Raw genomic sequence first — 21,772 nt, 5'->3', positions numbered from 1 at the left:
GGGTAATTTAAGATGAGATAACCCAAACATTAGAAATTAGCAAAATTACCCCCAAAAAAAGTAAAGTTAAAAAAAAAAAGATAAACAAGGAAATTACATGGAAGAAAAAGTTCTTAAAAACTAAAAATCACTTAGCAGTTTTAAATATAGAATTATTATTACAAATAGTTTTCAAGATATTTTCCCCTAACTTTTAAAAAATAATTTGCAAAATAATTCTCACTTAATTTCTTTTTAAAAAAAGGGGAAAGACACAATGACTTACTTAAGAAGAAATGATCCAAAAATTTCCAAGGAATTTGTAAAAAGAACAAGAAAATTACACCCCCCCAAAAAAAGTAAAGTAAATAACAAATAAACAAATAAATAATTTTTAAAAAAACAACAACAAGGAAATGACCTGGAAAAAATGCTTAAAAAGTAATAATAATTCTGCAGCACAGTTTTATATAAATAATAATTATTATGAATACAGTTTTCTGGATGTCATCCCTCGCTTTTTCAAAATAAATGTTCAAAATTGACTAATTTCTTTCTGTTTGCGTGACATTTTGTTGGCAAGTTGCTCATTGCCTTTTTTCCCTTGTTTTCGAAAGAATTCAAACCAGATTTGCTCAGGGTTCAAAGGGTTAAGCAGGGTTCATGTGTTGAAAAGAAATGCATGAAAATCAGCATGAACTTTGGATTCTTTGAAAGATACTTGGGAGGAATTAACCGTTTGGCTCAATAGCCAAAAAATCTGAACTGAGTCCAAAAACTAAATTTGTCCTTTCGATGAACTAAACAGACTTACACCATCAGACTAAATGGTCTCAATAAATTGATTGAGATATAATCTGTTCCGCTGAAGACACCCAATATCCATGTAGAAAAAGGCATAAAATCAAGCAGCTTTGAACTCGTTCCTCACACGCATCCAGTTTTAGCCTCGGGGAAAATCCCTGACAGTTATTTTATACTCACACTGGCTCACAGACGCACACTATCCTGTGATTGTATCTATATCCTTTATTTAAACAGGTAAAAGCACCATTGAAATTTAAAATCCCTTTTTCAAGAGAGACCGAGCCAAGAGGGCAGCATAAAAACTGTTCAAAAAACAATAAACATCAAGCAGACAAGTACAACTGCTACACACCACGAAGAGCAAGCACAACTTCCAGTTAAAATATAAAACAAATAACAGTTAAATAAGCTACAATTTTCTATAACGATTTCAGTGACAATTTGAGTATCAATCACACTGACCAAGAGTGCGACGCTTTCTATTCAAACTTTTAAAACCTAAACAAACTAGTGTGATTTCTTTCAAGGGAAAAAATTCTAGGGAAAAAAACGTCTAAGGAAAAAAGCCAGGAAAAAATATCAATAATTACCATAAATACATATTTTAAAGTATTTTACAGAATTATTAGAATTTTCTCCTAGTCTTGTTTGCATTGTTTCATTTTCTCTTTTTTGTTTGTTTTGTTATGTTTTGTTTGTTTGTTGTGGTTGTTGTTTTTTAAAATTAATTTTCTGGTCATTTTCTTGTACTTTTTATTATTTTGTTTACAAATTTTTGGGTCATTTCCTCTGTCATTGCTCATTGCCTTCTTCCCATGAGTTTGAAAGAAATCAAGACAATTTGCTCAAGTTTCAAAGTATTAAAATTGACTTAAAATGTTCATTAAATATTACACATGCCACAGATTTCTGCCTTACCAGATCCAGAGGACAGTACCAGGTGGTCTTCATTGGTGATAGCTCTGCCTGAAGAAGACATACCAAAAAAAAAAAACTGAAGTACTGAACACTAAAGTACTGAAGTAGTTGCAGTGAATTGACACATCATTAGGTGGAAAGTCTGAGGTCATGGTTGTCGGTATCTTTGGTCCATTACTCTTTAAAGGTCCAATGTGAAGGACATAGGGGATATTTTTGCAGAAATGGATCATAATAAGTATGTTATATACTGTATAATCACATGAAAATAAGAATTGTTGTCTTTTCACGACCTCAGAATGAGCCGTTTATATCTACATATGGAGTGAGTCCATGTTTCTACAGTAGCCCAGAATGGACAAAGCAAACACTGGATCTAGATAAAACTATTTGCAATTTAACATCTGTCACCACAGTTGGCAGCCAATCCTGATAGAGCAGCATCGAGAAAAGAAAAATATTTTTAGTATGAAGTGCTTTATTCATTGTTTTTACTGATTGAAATGTCTGTTTGTTCTGGAGAGGAAGAGACCTCTGCAGATAATTTGGCTGCTGGTGAAAACCTCCTAAATATCTGGATCTTAAGTTATCAGAGAAAAAAGGTGAGCACACATTTGCAGGTGCTGGGCTGGCAGCCTATCTCTGACATACCTAACAGTGTTGGAGAAACACTATCTGTAACATGAAGCTGCTTTATTCTGTGTTTTTACTGGTTTAAATCACCTGGTCCGTTTGTCTGCAGATAAATTACCTCCTGAACAATGAACACTGAAGGAATCTAACCAGCAGAAGTTTCATATGGGTGAAATCTGCAATCCTCACCACTCGATGCCTCTAATCCCCCGAAATCTCACACACTGGACCTTTAATATGAGGGCAAACTAATCCTGTCCTGCCATCATAGACTGTCTGTGCACTTAAACCAGACAGGGATTTTCTTTTTTTAGTTGTTTCATTTTATGAATCACACACAACGCTGATGCAGATAGGACACAATCCCGCAATTCTCAAGAAAACAACATATGACTTTATTTCTGTACGACTTTGTCTAGACTATATTTGGCAGATGGGCACATGTACATCACCAATTTACAACAATTCAGCCTTCAAAGTCTCAAGAAATATCCTTCTTTTTAAATCTTGTTCACTCAAGTGAACAAGGGAGCTCTGTATGCACAAGATGCAGCATAATCTGAATTTTAGTTAAATAATCTAATATGCAGCCCACATATTTTCAGCACTTATGAGCCAGAAAAGTCCACAAAGAATGTTCCCAAGTTCCCTTATTTCACATATCACGTCTAACTTAATATTAATCATTGATTACACAAATAATCTTTGGTTGGTTAATCAGAATGTACATTGTGCAATGCAATAAAAAGGTATGATCAAACAACTTTATTTCTCAACTTGGTTTAAAGTTTTTGGTGCAATCCAGCACTGAGTCTGCCAATCACACTCATGCAAACCCCATAAAAAAAATCCAACATTAAACAAGCAAGAAGGAAATAGATGCTAATTTATAACATACACTCGTTCATGCTGGAGTGTTGTTATAAAGAAGCCTTTCTCTCACGTTAAAACCACTTGAAAAATACGACCAACTACAATCAATGAATGAAAGTTTGTCTTGGCTGCACTAGTTCCCGGTCTTATCAACAAATACATATTGACGCACACATGCGGTTCTGGATCACAGGATCCTGCAGCCCGAGTCATGTCGCAGACAGCAGATGCCTCATAACACTTTAATGGTAAGAAGAAGTTTGAGACGTACAGTCGCACTCCGGAGACATTTGAATACTGTCAAAACAGTCGCAGAGATAAGAGCCCGATGACACAAAACTGCTTTCGCTAATATATAAGCCACACATTTTCACTTTTACAGCTCAGTGCTAGTGAATGAACTGTATTTACTTAAGTGCTGTAGTTACAGTTGAATTTCCATTCAGTACAACTTTATACGTCTACTTCACTTCATTTCAGAGGAAAATATTGTACTTTTTACTGTGTATTTCTCAAACAGCTATTATTTACTCGACAATCTGAGATTTAACATTAAAATAAGGATATAACAGAATTATAAAATATAACATTTTGTTAGAGAGCAAAACAATGATTCCTTTACCTTTTTGGCTTGTAATCTATTCCAAAAAACAAAAAAGCAGTGTAGCTGGTAGGTCTTAGTATCAGATTTGATAGTGATTTTAAGAAATTCTACTTAGTCTGATTTCAGTCAGACTCACATGTTTATGTGTATGTTTTAAAAGTCCAGTTTCATTTGGACTAACAACAATTTAACTTTTTCTAACATCATGTAAATGTATGAGTTAGCCGTTTCATCAAAGAGACATTTTCCCTCTAAATCTATCAGACGATTCCATTTAAACAACCGTTTGTGTCTCAAAGAGGTGAAATTATACAACATTTAACTAAAAAAACAAACAAACTGTGTGGCAGAAATGTGGTTTTATGTCTCTCCTCTCCCATTAATCACATCATGACCCCTCAGGTTAATCTTGTGGCCATTTGTAGGGGCTTGAAATTGAGTATTTCCACTTGTAATGGCGTACTTTTACATTACACTTTTGCTATTTTAACTTAAGTGAAGAATGTGAGTCTCTTTTCACTGCTTTAAAAGGCCCACATGTTTTTGACTTCATATGACTGAGATATATGTAGACTGAGTTTCAGACATCAGCATTTTGTACTCCTCAGCTGATTAGTATGTTTAAATCATGCACTTGTAGTTGTTGTCTGGTGTAAGTTCCTACAGAAACGGAGCTGTTCAGTGTCTGAATGACAGTCCTGTGTTGTGAATTGTTGTTGGTGGGTGGGGCTGCCCTGTTGTTTACATCTACATCACAAATTGTGCATTTCAGTAAAACTTTGATCCGTATCGCTTTAAACTTCTCCTGACTCTGATGCTTTCGCAACTTTTTCCATAATAAAAAATACATGAGCAAGACACTGAGTGAGGTCATCCCCGGTGTTGAAAGTCTTCATGAGTCAACAGTTTTGATCCCCAAAATACACAATAGAGGCCTTAGAAACAGGACAAACACACCAAAAAACACAACATCTTAAAAAGCCTTCTGACTGTTAATTAGCCCGTCAAGATAAAGCTAATGACCTGCGTTACATTTTCATTCATTTTGCATGTGCTGACTTGTGAGCCTTCTCACATGCAAATTTAAAGTCAAGAAACATATTCACACTGATAGTAGAAGGGAGCTGTGCCACCTCCTCCATGATCGACCAGGGGCGTAATTATTTATAATAAGTATATGTTAGCCTCTATTAGCCTCTCTCAGATTACTTTGGCTTGACTTGATCAAAGGTCAACACTTCAAGCAGGAGCTTCTTAAATTCAAAAAGGATCCTAGAGGGTAGTCTGAGTATCAAAGCTATTTTTCTACATGCTATCTCGACCTGCATCTACGCAAATCTGCATGCCAATTCTATCTTAAATCACCCCCAAGCACACACACACACACACACACACACACACACACGCAGAAAGAGAACAAAATTGTCATTGGAGTTACCTTTTCCACTGCAAGTCCAGACAGGTAGCAATCCCTAAGCTTCCTGGAAATCTTCAGGATGAAGGTACAAAAAGTATTTTCTCCATTTTCTCTCATCTGTCGCTCCCTTTTTTCCCCTCTCTCTCTCTCTCTGTCTTTCTCTTTCTATACTCGTCTGTTCGTTCTTTCCCAGTCAGTTGACCTAGATCTGCGTGTTTATGTCTTTACCGTTTGCCTCCTAACGTCTTGTGGCTCTCTCACACAAAGACACACCTGAAGCAGGAGCTAAGTCCGGCCCCCGCGAGCCTGCATCACCTGGGCACACCCATTACACACACATTACACACACACACACACACACAGACAACAAACACAGAGATAGGGATATGTGTGTGTTGATAGAACAACACTCGTTTTCAGTGAGCTGCTTTTTACACTGACTGCTCACACAAATGCAGACCCTCATCAATAAACACATGCATGGGCACTTGCCTACACACACAAACACACACACACACACACACACACACACACACACACACACACACACACACACACACACACACACACACACACAGAGAGAGAGAGAGACAAAGCCCTGAAGCTATTTCCAGAACAATACCCCTTCTCTTTCAATCGCTCCCCTCCACTCTCCTGCTCTTTTGTCTTTCTAGATGACCTTCCTATACAGATAAACCAGTTTGACGGAGTATCCTGTTCAATGCAACAAACTGAGAGGACCGCCGTCTGATATCAGGTAGAACTTGGGCAGCATTCATTCTGTATTTTTAATCAAACGCCTGACATGCTGTTTGAGCAGTAAGAGGCTTGTAGTCTTGTAACCAGAGGTAATAAATGTTCACACGACCACTGAACCAGGAAGCAAGCTGTGTTTATTTAAAGAGCTAATGACATGGCAGAGTGAGGCCGTGTTAACTAGGTGAAGACTTACACAGCTGTGAGTGTGTGTGGAGGGCAGTTGGCTTATTAGTGTGTCAGAGAGGGGGGTGATTTATTTTTTCTCTTTAAGATCTTTATTTATCTCTGTTTTTCATCTTGTTGTGCCTGTATTTATATGCTCATATGTATAAATTTATTCTAAGTCACTACTGTTAAGTAAAGGCTACTTATACTAAGAAAAAATAGAAATAATAATAGAAATAAATAATGGAAAGAAAAAAATAAGAGAAATAAATCTGCTAATGTTTTGAACATCCATAGCCATACTTCTCAGTGAGAGGAGAAGTCGCGTAACATCACTCAGTGGAAATGCAGTCATCTTGCAATTTTGATTCATTGACGTTTTGAAAATATCACTTAGGTTTCGTGCAAATCTGTATTGGAAACCCGACTAGTGAGGGCTGCTGTTTTCACAAGTGGTGAAAAGTTGGCAACTTAAAGATAAAGCAGTTCGTTTCGTTTCATTTTTTTTTTAAATAACCAGTATGATGTGAGAAGCAGCTGGCCCCCAAATGAGCAACCTGCCCGAGGAGATAAGGTTTGCAGAATCAGTGACTTCTTTTATTCACTTCTTTAAATCCATTTTTATAGACTTGCTTTTATGTGACATAGTCCATTTTAATTTTATAATTATTTTTTATTGGTGTATTTTATTCATCTATTTGTTTATTTATCTTATTTTTTATTTTTATCATTTAATTAATTAATTTCTTTACTCTGCCCCAGCCATGTTTAATTCTATTACTAGTACAATTATTTTTGTGTTTACCACAAATATCCTCTGAACAGCATTTATTCATATTGGGATGGGATGCTGTTGTTATTTTTGTTTTGTGATTGTATCTCTCTTTTGTCTGGCTTTAGTTCGCTATTACTTTTTGGCTCTTTTTGTCCACTTGCTTCTGCTTTGCCTTGTTTGTCAAAGCACTTTTTAAACTCAGTTTTTAAAGGTGCTATATAAATCAAGTTATTATTATTATTATTATTATTATTATTTCCAAATCATTTAATCTGGCCCCTATTCGAAATAGTTTGGACACCCCTGCTGCAAAGAATAGATTATAACAGAACAAATATCACCTGATTCAGAACATTTCTATATATTTCATTCTGCTAATCTAATTCTAATCTCTGTTGTGTGTATTATACTGTAGATGCATGTGCGGGCAGTTAGCAGCATGACAAAAGGATCTGTTGCTGAGATAAAAAAGAAGTGTAAATGAGGCTTTTGTTTATATATAATATAGTATCATTTCCCCCTGAGGCACAGTCTTACTGTCTGCTTATAACAGAGTGAAAGTGATTTAAAGCTCTCTCTGATCACTTGTCCAGCCTTTGTGACCCTGTGGGCCTTTATCACAGACACAAAGAAGACGAGCCCCTCGCTGTTTCCTTATTCCACACAGAGCTGGAATATTGAGACACTCGAGATAAAAGTATATTCGGTGGAGTGTCGATTGCCTTCTGAAACCAGGCTGAATCTGGGTCAGAGGAACCAGCCTTTTTCTGCTGGAGGAACTTTTCAAAGCATAATAGATGTGTGTAATTTGGTGTTCAGCTGCCTCACAGGCTTTCGGATAAGCATCATGATTATAGGCCGCTGCGGTGGGTGGCATGAGCTGGTTGTGGTGCATTGGAAAAAAAAAGAAAACGCTCCACAGCTGTTATTTTGTTATTTTTAAGTTTGATCAAAACCAGTGTTTATTTTCACCATATGTCCCATTGTTGCTGCCATATGTTGCCACTTTGTTTATGTTCTTTTGAAAGATGGGATCTTCTCTCAGGGCTCTCCTTTTTCGTAACGCCCCCCCTCTGCCCCCAGCTCTGTGCAGGAAGTACATAATAAGTGGAGACAAACACAGGAAGCAGGACATGCTGTCGTGTTGCGAAGCTATTTTTCTTCCTCTCTCCTTCCATCACAAGCCGAGGCTGCGTCAACCTCTGCTCCTGAGCAACTACGTCAGCTATTGGACGGCACCAGAAAACAGCAGGCAGGAAGCCGACTCTACATTTTCTTCAGTCTCAAAAAAAAAACCAACCAATTTTTAAACTTTTTCCTTAAATAAATCCAGATAGCTTTTCTTCCTCTTTGCCAAAAAGCTTTGAACAAATACACACACCGCTGACGTCCTTATTTACAGCCTCACAGACTGAACGGGGGGTCATAAATACATCTTCTGAAGCTTTATTTAAAGATAACCATTGTTTTTTCGAGTGGTCCACAACCCCGACCCCTTCCTTCCTATCTTTCTCTCTTCTCGTCTTCTCACGCTTTCATCTACGTGTCCCTTGGTGCCCGTTATCGTCTCTCTTTCAACTAAAACTCTGTGGCATTCAGGTCAAAGCTGTTCTCTTCCCCTTAAAGGAGAAAAAATCCTCCCTTGGATGTGATTACGCTGTTAGATATCATCAGTCTGTGATGTTCTGCAAGTTAATTTGCAGGGAATACTTTTCAGTGTGCAAAATTTGCCTTCATTTGGCTCCTCTAGTTAAGTGACTAGGTATGGGTAATATTAGGATTTTATTTGACGCTGATATCAACATTTGCTTATCAATACTAATACTTATGGATACTCGTATAGATGCTATTCTTCATGACTTGGTGCAAAAAACCCCTAAAAGATTAAAGCGAGCAACAAAAAAGAAAAATGTGCAATATTGACTCACAATTAAAATCTTAAATTAAACAATAATACAAATTCCCCAATTCCCCACTATAGTCCTTGAGCTTCTCCGAAGCCAACAGAAAAAGAAAACAAAGAAAATGACTTAAAAACAACATTCATAAAGTAAACACACACGTTGAACGTTTTGCCCAATAAGCCGTGACTGCAGAGCACGAACTCCAAAATCACGTGACGCCAGCAGCTTTGTCATCATGAGGCAACGTTAAGGAAGTCTTTAATGCCAGCTATGTAAAACAAGAAAAGAAAAAAACATCAATATTGTTTGCAACACTGTTTGTCTGGGATTTTGTTGATATTTTAGTACTGACCAATCAGGATCGGTATTAGCGGTTCTTGATACCCATCAATATCAACGATTCATTTTCACTAAAACGTCTGGTTAATGATTTGTCTAAAATGGCTTATGGAAACAAGTCAACGGGGACCGGGGGAGGATCCATCCCAGCTGGCCCAGTCTTTTGGCCTGTGATGGTAAGTGTAATTCCCAGTATGACCTGGCGTGTGTAACGATACAAGTCTATTTTTCTCTTGCGGGTCAGTCTCGATCTGTCTGCAACTGTGCAGAACAGGTTCTTCGCATGCACTGTTCGTACATTTTCCTACAAAAAGTAACGAACCAAAAGTCGTATCCTGCGCAATAATGAGCCAGTAATTTGTATAAAACCAGTGTATTTAACTCCTCACCGCAGGTGTTGGACGGGTTGAGGTCGGGGCCATCAGTCTGGCTTTGTGCACGCAGGCATTGTCATGTCGAAAGGAAACTTTTCTGAACTGTTGCCAGAAAACTGGAAACAGAAAATTGTGTAAATTTTCATTTTATGCTGCCGTATCAAGATTTACTTTCATAAAAATTAAGGGTCTGAACCCAAACCAAAAAAACAGCTCCAGACCAACAGGATACAAAAGTATGTGTCCACACATATCAGAAAATGTCCTCTTCCGTAGCTGTGAATACCACATCAGTGAATCATTGAAATGGACTCTTCCTCATGAAATGTGATCCCCCTCGAGAGAGACTTCATAACAGCTTGGCCTCTTATTCAAAAGTCTAGTCGCTGTATTTTCATTCTGGTCTGAGGCTACGTTTACAGAAACATATTTCTGCCTTCTCTGTGATGATTACTGCAGAATATCTACACAAATCGTACGTTAGAGAAGAGAAGACTTTTATTCTGAAAACAGTTAAAACCAATTTGATATTTACAATTTAAATAACAGACGTCAAATCGTTGGTAGCTGCATTTGAAATACTCCACCAACATACACTATGTCTGTTATCTTTATTAACCCTATAACACCTGGACTGACATCAGTTTTCTTGTGCTGCATACAGATGCCTTTCACTAGCATTAAAACCTCTGAAACCTGAGAAAAACGTTTCGATTTCTTTTGGAAATACAGGAAAAACATAATGACTAACTTGGCAAGAAATGTCCTGCAAACTGCAAAAAAAAAAAAAAGGTGACAAGGGTGACAAAGAGGGCAAAGGTGAAAAGGAAATGACTGAAAATCAGTTGCGGGGTGGGTGGGTATCATTACATATCATCAAAAAATATGTAATAATTAAATATGTTTAAATATAAAATTCTCTTAATTCTATATTTAGAATGACGTTACAGGAAAACAGAATCAAATAAATTAATTTTTTTGTTTTGTTATTTGTTTGTTGTTTTTGTTTGCGTTTCACTTAGCTTTTATTGTTTCTATTATCAGATCATTTTCTTTTAATTTTTAACTTATTGTTTGCTTTTTTGGCTCTTCACATTCCTCCAATGTTTTGACAAAAATCAAGCCATTTCGCTCAAGTATCAAAGGGTTAATCATACGTGTTTCAGGCTTGATTTTTAGCTCAATCCACATAAGAAAACACAGTTTCTTTCACCTCGAGGTTTCATTGTTCACTCAGGGTTTTCACTTCATGCAGTCTGACTCACACATCCAAGTTTCCCTCATTAAAGAATCAGCGAGTGGCCGTATTGGATTTCCACTCGACAGACTGTCCTTGGAGACGGCCTGTGATACTGGATACTGTTTATAGGGAGAGCAGGTGTATACCACATCGACTGACCAAACCGCCACATACATTATTTACTGCAAGGTCCAGGAGTCGCCGCGTGACGCGAGCACGAAGGAAGTCTGCTCATTTGGAAACGATGTCATTGCAACTTCTTTTTTTAGCAGCGAGGAGTTTCTTGAGGCCTGGTGTGAAGAGCCATGCTTAGGTCATGTGTGGTTGTGGCAAGAGTTGGTCAGTAGGTCATCATGTCTGAGGGAAAAATGTTTTGTAAATTTTCCTATTACACACGCAAGAAAGGAAATCTACAGCTGAAGATATGATCAAGTAAAACGTTCTCTAAAAACTCTAAAAACAACACTCCAACTGTGTGTGCAGTTCAGCCATCTGAGGAGCCTCTGATAAGGCTCAATGAACCTCACTATCAGGGTACTACTCATTAACAGAGGTGAAAGGTCGTGGGAAATTCACCTCTGCCATGAACCTTTTTCACTTCTTCAGTGTTAGTTCACCCTAAGTCTAATTTACAGATGTTATCCCGGAGTCAGTGCATTTCTGAGACAAACTGTGTACAAATTGATGAGTTTACTCGATAAAAGACACACACTTTTTTGCAGAGAAATTGCAGGGAAAATTCTAAAAATAAATTATATTTGATTATATCTAAAGCCGTGTTTGCATGGAACTAGTATTACTAGTGTTTACATTTGTGCTCACAGTTAACAACTGAATAAATGCAGAATTTACCATAAAAAGAAGTAGAACTACCTATCTATCTATCTATCTATCTTTCTATTTATCTATCATTCATCATACACTTTCATACAACCTACACACACCACAGCATTAAAGAGCCAAAGAACCCCAGAAACTTCAGCTATGTATCTGTGTTTTATTCACTTCTGTATTGTACAGTCCGGTTGCTGTAAGCAGGGTTGCTGCTTTCAACCTGTTAGTTCTGCACTGGGGGCCTGTAAAATGAAGTAATTGCAGAAGTTGTCTGTGATCTTAAAGAAGTACTGTGTATCAATTTCGCACATTGTGTGAAGTTGAATTTGTTTTTCTTTCATGCCTCCATGGTGAATGTTCTAATACTAAGAAAACTCTTGATGTCCACATTTAACAACAGAAAAACAATATCAAAACATCCTTTACAAACGCTTACAAAAGTCGTGCAGTATAATTCAAGTCACATTCATCGAGCTGTATGCTCAGTACTTCCCCATCACTAAAAACTTACTATCTAAAACACTTCTGCATAAGCAATCTCATGCATAGACAAGTAGTGCGCCTGAGCAAGCGCATGTGTTTAAATTCTTCTTAATGGAATTCAAAAGCAGAGTTCAAACTCACACACTTATCCAAGCGTGATACTTGTTTCTGGTAAAACGAGGTGGCGTTTAGAGTGGAGTTACAAATGACTGTGCACTTCATATCCTTCAGATAATGTCAGTGCATTAAAATATAGACTATAGATCACGAGGTTTCATGGTTATAAAAGTGCCCTGCAGACCGTGCGAATAAAAATCTACAGCAGTGACATAGAATTTACGGCCCAACCGTTGACCATTTTCTTATTAACAATGAAAAAAAACTGAATCACAATTTAAATGTTTTATTTTGTATGTAAATAATGTATTGCAAGGCATTAAAAAAAGCAACAAAAAAGAGCTTGTTTCTTTAAAAAAACTGCCAGGTAAGGATCCAGCAGACCCCCTGAAAAAATTAATTAATTATTTATATATTAATTATTAATGTTTGTGTATTAACTGGCCCTTAGCCTCCTGACATTTTGCAAAAGTGGTCCCTGGGAAAAGCAAGCATGGCGCTTGACCGAGTATTCCCGGTCAACCGTCATGCTAGCTACTCTGATTAGGTTATCGCTTTAAGCTAAATGCCAACATTAACATTCTGGCGTTGCTTCAATAACAATCCTACCATGATGATTTAACGCAGGTATGATGTTGACCATGTTCACCATCTTACTTTAGCTTGTTAGCATGCTAACATTTAGTAATTAGCACTAAGGACAAAGAACTGCTGAAGCTAATAGGAATGTCATTCAGACCACGTTCAGACGAGAACGGCCAAACTAAAAACAGAAGTCTTTCCTTTGCAATTCAAAAAAATTATGTGTTCATATGATAATATTGTGAGAACAATCCTTGTGTTCCACAAAGACAACCAAAAACGCTGTAGTATGCATGCCAGGCCAGGAGTTGACGGTGTAACTTTGTAATGAGACACCATAGAAGAACAACACGTGCATGCATTAAGTGCGGCCGTGACTTCACCGTTCTCATGTCATCTGTGCATTTCCAGTTTCGATGGTGACAGAAGAGGCTGTGTTTTCAAAAAAAATTACACTCCAGATCCTGGATTCAAAAGTTAGCGCATTCAGGCCCGGCCCTCTTGTGAATGAAACGCAAAACTGCAACAAACGTTTCATGCAAGAACCGTTGCAGTGTAAACAGTCCCTATTTCTGTAGATATTTGGTCAGAAAAAGTTTTACGTATATCAGAATTTGGCATGATACTGGAGATATTTATCCTAGCCCATTCTCATCTCTCCCAGTTTGTAAAATATTGCCACTTGGTCCCTGATTTCATCATCAGAGACTGACGCAAAAAGGCACCTTTTGCTGCAGTAAAACTGCCCAAGCGGCGATATTTGACGAGTTGAGATGACAATGTGATGTTTATTCAGTCTCTAGAAGAATAACAGCATTTGAGTCACCCTGGTGAAAAAGCACTAAATACACACACACAAAGGCATAAACACACTGACACACACACCATCTTCATCTCTCTCTTTCTGTCTGAATCACACTGACTTTATTCCCTCAGGCTTTTCTGAAAACCAGCCGACTGCGTCCACTGTTTACTCAAGAAACTGGTGGTGGAGCTCAGCGTGTGTGGCTTCACAGAGGACCGTCCTAATTGCTGTGAGCTGTGTCGTCCAGGAGAGCCACCACAAATAAAAAGTTCTCCTAATCCCCTCTGAGCTCCGTCACATCACTTTATTGTGCGAACAGAGGAAAAACTAATAAAGTGGAGAATGTCAGCACTCAAACAGCTCCGCAGACTTCCCCAGAACAAAGCTGTGAGAAATCATCTCGCTCTCTGCAACACGCTCCGCTGACAAAATGATGGATGTGTTTCAATGAAAGGAAAAGCACTCACCTGTGAAGTTTCCGATTCATCGCAGGCGCTCCCCCGCCTTGATTGGTTGCTCGGGGTGCCGTTGTCAGGCTGTAAGGGCCGGTAGCCAATGAGAGGCACTTCGCTTGACTCCACCCCCGGCAGGTCACAACCACCTGTTCGCATGTTTCGGGGGAGCATGGTGCCAGGCAGCTATAACAGACAGGAGGGGCAAAAGAAAGGAGTGTTTCATTGTCTTTTAGGCAAACATATTGAGAGTCTTGGAATTATATAAGTGATAACATGAATTAGTGCTCACGACAGTACAAAGTCTCTTTGGTTGGTTTGGTTGATAATTTTAAGAGCAAGCTCAAGACCTTCCTTTTAATTTGGCTTTTAATTGAACTTTACCTATTTAATTTATCGTCTATTTATTTATACATTTTAGTCTATTTTATTGTTTTACATGGTATATTATTTTATTTTTTATTATTTTAAACATTTTATTTATTACTATTTGCTTGGTTATTCTTTTAGTTTCCTTTTATCTACTATTTAGAGTTATTCATTTATTTAACTTATTATTGATATTACATTTATTTATTTATTTACATCTTTTATTTATAGATTTTTATCTATCTTACTTTCAGTGGCGTGGTTTCAATAAGTACTCTTATTTTAGTGCTTTAATTAATTACAAAGTCTTGCTTTTTAATCCATGTTCCTGTGTACCTGGGTGTGTATGTGTTTGTTATTGTTATTGTATGAAGCACTTTGTGTTACATTTTTGCTTGTATGAAAAGTGCTATACAAATAAAGTCTGATGCATTAATTGATTGATTGATTTTGATGGTTATTATACATTATATATGTCCTTATAAATAACTATAAAACCAGAGGAGCACTGGCTTCCTGTGTGTAGAATAATTACTTTTAAAATAGTGCTGTTGGTTCTAACCGTCTGTCTCAAGGCCAAAATACATTTCCGATCTGCTGCTGCTACTGTACATTATGAACCGTCCACACTTCTCAAATTATCTGGGACAGGTCAGCGTCTGTCCTCGGGGTCAAAACTAAACATAGAGGAGCTCAGTTTCTATGCACCACATACGCTCCAAACTTTCCTTTTCCTTTAAAATGAGGCTTAAAATGTTTTTGTTTGTCACCATTTTATTAAACCAAGTTTTATTCTTTTGTTTATTCATTGATCTTGGTTTTATCTTTAATGCTGTTTTCGTCTTTTTATATAGCCTATAGTGTAGGCTTGTGTTTATTTTATTAGTTGTTTTAAAGGTACAGTGATGGGAATTAGGTGCATATATTGGCAGAAATTACCCATCATATATATATTAATTATTATAATAGATTACATATTTTTTGAAATATTACCTTCCATGTGCACCGGTGGTTTGAGAGACACCAGAAGCGCTCCTGTTGTTTTTCACATATAATATATATAGTTGTGTGTTTATTAGTTTATATTAACCTGAAAATAAGAATCGTGTTTTTGTTACCTTAGAATGAGTTCTCGTTACAATAGCCAAGAACAGGCAAACTAAACGCTGGTTCTAGAGAGGGCACAGAGTCCTGCAGGGATGACGTTTTTATAGGCTGACATGGAAGTTAGTGTAGCTCTGGTTGCCTAATCAAAAAAACGCTGGATTTTCTTATTGGATTATTGCAGATAAAAAGCTCTGTGGCAAACAAATTCTTTATGATACTCACATGTTTTGTTCAGAAATATAATCTTCACAAATGAACACCACTTTTATTATATCTGAGGCCTATATGCAACAGCCAGAAGTAAAAACCTAATGTTGGGATATAAATAAGCTTCACCACAGTAGCATGACTTTAACGTCCCTGCCACAACAAGCCTGTAAAGATCAGTGTTCAGTCTGATGATGTTCTGTAGTCTCATTTAGCCTCTTCATCATGACTGCTTTTTTTTTTGACATGCAAAAAGACTCAATTCACATGTGGGGTTTTTTACAGACAAATTTTACACGGTAGAACGAAACATAAAAGTCTCTTAAGCTTGTGTTAGCCACAGACCTTATTTCAGTCACTGAACCAAAAACACATTTTAAAAACCCACTGACTTTGAAACAAGGGAACCTAGAGTGCTTAACTGCAAACTCATTTCCTACTGACGTTTGGACACCGTAGTTCTCTCATACACGCTTGGTGCATGTCAGAAATTTTAATGCTGTGACCTCATGGCTAGATGCCACTAAATCCTAAACACCAGACCAGTGATGCCCAACTTACCGCCTGTAGGTCAAATCTGGCCAGCAATATGTTACCTTAGGCAATAAGGTTCTATCTGACATTTTTCATTCATATTTTCTTATTCTGTGACAACTTATTAACATTATGTGACATGTTTTTAGTTATGTGCATTTTGGACTTTTTAGAAAATAAAAATAAAAATGTTAACATCCTTTTTTTTTTTTTTTGGAAAGGCAAAAATTTGAAGCTCAGTATCTTAAAACTGCTCAGAAAGCAGATAGAACCTTATAATTACAGGGTGGCAAATAGGGTGCCAGGTGGCTCGCCAGCCATTTTATAATTCACCATGTTTTAAATAAGTTACATTGGGATTTTTTTTTCTTTTCGTATACCTGTTCTAAATGTAAATAAGATGCCAAAGTGCACAGAAAAACATCAAAATAGAGCTTGTTTATTAGATAAAATGTGGGGGGATCCCCTGCATCACCCAACAGAGGTATAAGCTATTTATTTATTTATATATTAATTATTAATGTTTGTTTATCAACTGGCCCCCGGCCTCCAGTGTTTTTGCAAAAATGGCCCCTGGACAGAGTAGGTTGAGTATCTCTGCACTGGACTTTTAAAGGGAAAGGCTCAAAGTATTTCAAATCTGTCTTAAAGCAATAATTAGCTGCCCATATAAACACTGGAGCAGGTTTTCCTTCTCTAATGTGCTTTCAATGTAACTGAAAGGGGGACGAAATCTACAGTCCCCATTGTGTGCAATAAAAGTTGATCTGAAGCTGATATGCTGCTTTAATCCATTTTTATGTCTTATGCAAAGCACCTTGAATTGCCTTGTTGTAAGAAGGCACTATACAAATAAACCTGTTTATTTGTAAGTCCATGTTTATAGCCTAATTACCTCTGAACCTGCCAAAGATCAACATAAGACATTTTGTCAGTCACAGTTTGACTTTGGAAGTTGTTACCAAAACAGTAAAGCAACCTTTGAGCGCAAATTTACGACATGTAAAACGAAAACAAGCCAATACACAGTAAGTTAATGGAAGCTTGGAGGCCATTTCGTGGTTAATTTGTTTAACACATTCATTGTGTCCCACAGCAGGTCAGGATTTGCATTGCAACCCCTCCTTCCATTTCCCTTTCCACGCTTTGGTATTTGGATTGCCATGAAGATAGACATCTAGTAAACACTGTTTCAGGAAGAGAAGTGTGGGAGGGAGAAAGAGATGGAGAGCTTGATACAGTACTATGGAAATGAGAACTATAGATTCCAACACTCAGTTGTGCGAGCGGTGCATTACATGTTGATAAATGTGTGCGTTGAAGTTCCTTTCGACTTTTCTTACAAGCTAAACGTACAGAATGGCTTTCAGGAGGCTGCTGTAAGTGAAACTCCACAGAATCAATCGCCTAAAGAGCCCGCTGACACTTCCATCCTGGTGAAAATTTCCTTTCGAGGACCCCCTGTCAGCTCTCACAACTCTGGATAAGTACGAGCAGGGGCTGAAAAGCCTCGAGTGTGATATAAAAATGTGCTGGCACTCCCAACTTTCCATTGTGCTTTTGTCTTGGACTCCTGCAGCTCTCTTGTGCAACACTTCTCCTAGTTCTCTCCTACATTTATCATTACTTGTAATTTGGCCCATCTTGTTTAAAGGGTAGTTTTCATTATCCTATGATTCATGATCCTATTTTCCCATGATTTTGTATCGAAGTGACTAATGCAGACAACTATTTTTAATACTGATGAGCTGCAAAACAGTTTGCAATTTAACTATTAAGAGGCATTTGTGCATTGTCAATTATGCCACTACAAATGCTTGTTTTTGCCACTGACAGGCTCAGATTATTATTTTTAAGTGTCTGACAACATTCTTTACATTTGACTAGAACAAGCCTCTTAATCTCTATTGCCAAACTCACCAGACAGCATTTAAATATACAGTAATTCTAGCGATGGCTGTATTAAGAAACCCGCTGATTCCATGAGAGCTGCTCAAAAGAAAAAAAAAAGCCTTTATTTACGCGATATTAAAGTGTCCTGATCTTCCGCATTATGGGGCCCATAAGGAGAGCACGGCCGGATTGGCTGACCTCCGCGGTGGTTACGGAAGTGTCACCCTAGCTTCAATGGCGATCAAGTGATTTAACCTTGTGGCTCTTTTAGACTTTCCAAATGTTATCAAACTGAATGGAACAAATCTTGACTGTGAAATGAGTCATACTGCAGAAGTTTTGACGTTAAAAAAAATGTATCCACTTATTTATGATGAAAGTCAACAGAAAAGGTCTTTCTGGGTCCCATTGCATCGCATGACGGTGTAATTCTACTTTTGGCCACTATGTGAAATATGCTTCTAAGTCTGACGCTCTCCTTGAGGCTTGGCTGGCAGCAACAAGTATCGGGAATAAGGCTGAAGCGAAATGTTGCCGCAGTTGTTTGGTTCTGCATAAACATGCAAAGGAGGCATTAGGAGGAGACTTTGTAGTGGCCCTCTAGTGCGATCTCTGTAGGTGGGTTTCCATTTACTCTCAAATTGCGCAAACTGTAATTGCGAATATAAAATATGCCAAATGGAAACATGTCAATTTTGAAAAAAACTCCAGTTTATTGCAAAAAAATTTTTACGCTTGTATGAGGTGGTATATCAGGCAACTCAAAAAAGCCATGTTTTGCAAAACTGTAATGGAAACACTTTCACTGTTTGGCTCCCATGGGCATTATGCAGCAGGCGCTACAAGAGGTGTTACTTCATCGCATTACTCTTCAAAAGTTGAGCAAATCATTTGGAAGTTTTGAATCCACAACTCAGTGAAATCGTGGACTCTCACCTCCCAGAAATCACTCATGTCCCTCCTATAAGGTGCATGCCTTTCCATTATTGCTCATATAACAATCCTATGTCAGTGGTGCAATAGAAAAAAACCCGTTAATGTTTTGAACATCCATCGCCATGCTTCTTGGAGTGTTATTGCGAGAGGAGAAGTCACAAAACACCACTCAATTGAAACACAGTCATTTTGCAATTGTGCTAAATCAACATATTGAAACCCACCTAGTGTAAAAAGGGCTTTAGACACAAAACATAGGAAAACAGGGCCCAAGATGAAAAAAACAGAGGTTACCCTTTAAGAAAGTAGTTTGCATCTACATGAGAGGAAAAGACACATGCAGGCCTGCAGGGAAAACAAGTCACAAGCGGTGCAGTTCATGCCCTGACCAACGGCCATGCAGAGGTCTGAATAGCTGCTATTCAGCGTCTCTGACCACAGCAAACAGCTCACACATGACTGAGGTGAGACTGTACAGCTGTAACTAGGTTACAGTGAAGTCACACCCCATAATGCTCCCCTTTTTTAGCTTTATGCCGCCGTAGGGTGGTGCTACAGTTCAGAGCCTAATGATAGCTCTGTCACAGTGATGAGAATAAAGCCTGGGCTGTAAAAGTTTGACACTCCCATTAAAACACAAGAGTGACAACTGGTGCTTCCTATTTATGAGTCACTCACTAACATGAAGGCCCTGGAGATTCAGACAAACTAAATGAGCCGATTAGAGGAAAAGAAATGAGGGAAGCTGCCACTTACTTATAGCCGAGAGTCATTCGCAGGATGTGGGTTATCCAACTGTGGGCGGCTGGACTCAGGCAGCATTGGGTGGCCGCTGCTGGTGGATCGGTGGCCGGCTCAGCTGAGAGTCGCGCCCATCTGAGCCACCGTCACCGACGACAACGACGAGGGAGTCTCCGTCCACCGCCTCGCCCCCCCCACCCTGTCTCTGTCTGTCTCTGCTATCAGCGTCCCCACACCGCGCGCCTGTCCAGCCTTCAGCAGCTGATAGCGCACTTTGGACAAGCTGCAAACTCCCTCCTCCTCTCTCCTCCTCTCTCCTCCTCTCCTCCTCCTCTCTCTCTCTCTGACGTCGCAGTTCCTGTATGTTGTGCATTCAGCTCTTTGGCAACAGCTCTCCGGGTGGTACACAGTGTGAGGATACTGTACACCACACACCGGCCTCAGTGCTCCTCTCCTCCGGGGAAATGTGACTGCAGGGACCGACGAGGGGAACAATCCCCGCGCGGACGCATTTCCGCACCACGCACGCACGTAGGCTACACACGCGCGCTTTCGTGATGCCCGTGGCAAGTACTTAAACGTGTAACCTTTTCACCTCATATAATATGCTCATAAATATGATAAAAACAATCAATCGAAAGCCCAGAATTTAACTCTATATCTTAATTTTAAAAAATGTTAAAGGTCGGTTCCTGCTTTTTGTATACAAATCTTAAATTGTCTCATAGGCGTATATTTTGTTGAGGGTGCAAGGGCCACATCCCCCTTAATATTAAGAACAAGTGCATCTGTCCCCACCAATTAAACAAAACAAAACATGAAAGTACCAAAAGTATTTTCTTTTGATGAAATTAAAGACATTTACATCTTAAACTGATGCAAAAAAAAGCACAAACTGGTGCTGCTGATTGCATGGAAACTGTAAATTATTTCACAGAAAAAGTGCATTTGTCCCCACCAAAAACAAAACAAAACATGAAAGTAGCAAAATACTTTGATCAAATTGAAGACATTTCCACAATAAAATTATGCAGAAAAGGTACAAACTGATGCTGCTTATTGCATAAAACGTAGATTTTGTTGGGGATGCAGGGGGCATGTCCCCATCGACAGTTAGAACAAGTTTTCCCCAGATTTTTTCAAAATAAATCAAACCAATTTTCTCAGGTTTTGGAGCACAAGTAAATGAATGATCATCCAGGTGTTGAAGAGATAACCTCAGATATTTGGTTTATGTTGTCTAGGTTTGTTCAGCATGATGTGTCATCTCTGATTGGCTAAAGTGATTTTTGCAATGGATTTTTATTTCCTGTTGTCTCAAACACACATTTGGCTTCTTTCAGACAGCTCACCGGCAGCCTGAGTGTGTGTGTGTGTGTGTGTGTGTGTGTATGTGTGTATGTGTGCTTGCGTGCTCCTCAGTCCTATGACATCTCACGACACTGATCCAAACAGTATCATGCTTAACTCTCCTGACCATCTCTGATTAATTAGCTGATGCTCTTATCAGCGAGGGGCTGCTGTGCCAAAGGACTGACTGACATAAAACATGTTGCTGTTGTTGCTGTCTGCCTCCACTGCTGCAGAATGAACGGGTCCGTCTGTAATCGTGACACCGTCCTTCCACTCTGATTACACAGCCATCATGTGACAGTGATGACCAAGTGCATTATGGACAGGAAGCTGAAATACACACAAGAACTTTTGACACCACACTCACAGTGTGTGTCACTGACACGGTGTAGAGGTACAACTCTCAAAACCAGTGGTGGATGAAGTACTTTTTTAAAGCGACGGTCCACCTCAAAATCAAAAGTACATATTTTTCCGCTAACCTGTATTGTTTTTTTTTTTTTTTTTAAATCAAACTACATTGTTGTCATGTGAGTTACTGATTGTTTAAGATTTGATAGGGTTGGCAGGTG

General features: G+C 38.4%; 1 protein-coding gene across 2 annotated transcripts in view; it reads right to left on the bottom strand.

Moving 5' to 3' along the window:
- rgl2 (ral guanine nucleotide dissociation stimulator-like 2) overlaps window positions 1–20,125 on the bottom strand; it is a 44,946-nt gene extending 24,821 nt beyond the window's left edge. The window contains exons 1-3 of one of the 2 annotated variants that reach the window (XM_042489725.2): window positions 19,863–20,125; window positions 14,076–14,246; window positions 1,705–1,752 (exon numbers count right to left, since the gene is read on the bottom strand). In XM_042489725.2, coding sequence (XP_042345659.1) covers window positions 1,705–1,752; window positions 14,076–14,234 — 207 coding nt within the window. In that variant the 5' untranslated portion in view covers window positions 14,235–14,246; window positions 19,863–20,125. Of the gene's footprint in view, window positions 1–1,704; window positions 1,753–5,252; window positions 5,691–14,075; window positions 14,247–19,862 lie in introns of those variants that run through there. The other variant, XM_042489726.2, reaches the window with a different exon arrangement.
- Window positions 20,126–21,772: the final 1,647 nt, after the last annotated feature.

This window comes from Plectropomus leopardus, chromosome 11 (assembly GCF_026936395.1).
Source record: "Plectropomus leopardus strain MGB_pleo_1.0 chromosome 11, ASM2693639v1, whole genome shotgun sequence".
Taxonomy (NCBI): Eukaryota; Metazoa; Chordata; class Actinopteri; order Perciformes; family Serranidae; genus Plectropomus; species Plectropomus leopardus.
Note: the sequence above shows the minus strand (reverse complement) of the source record. Positions and strands in the feature narration are given on the sequence as shown.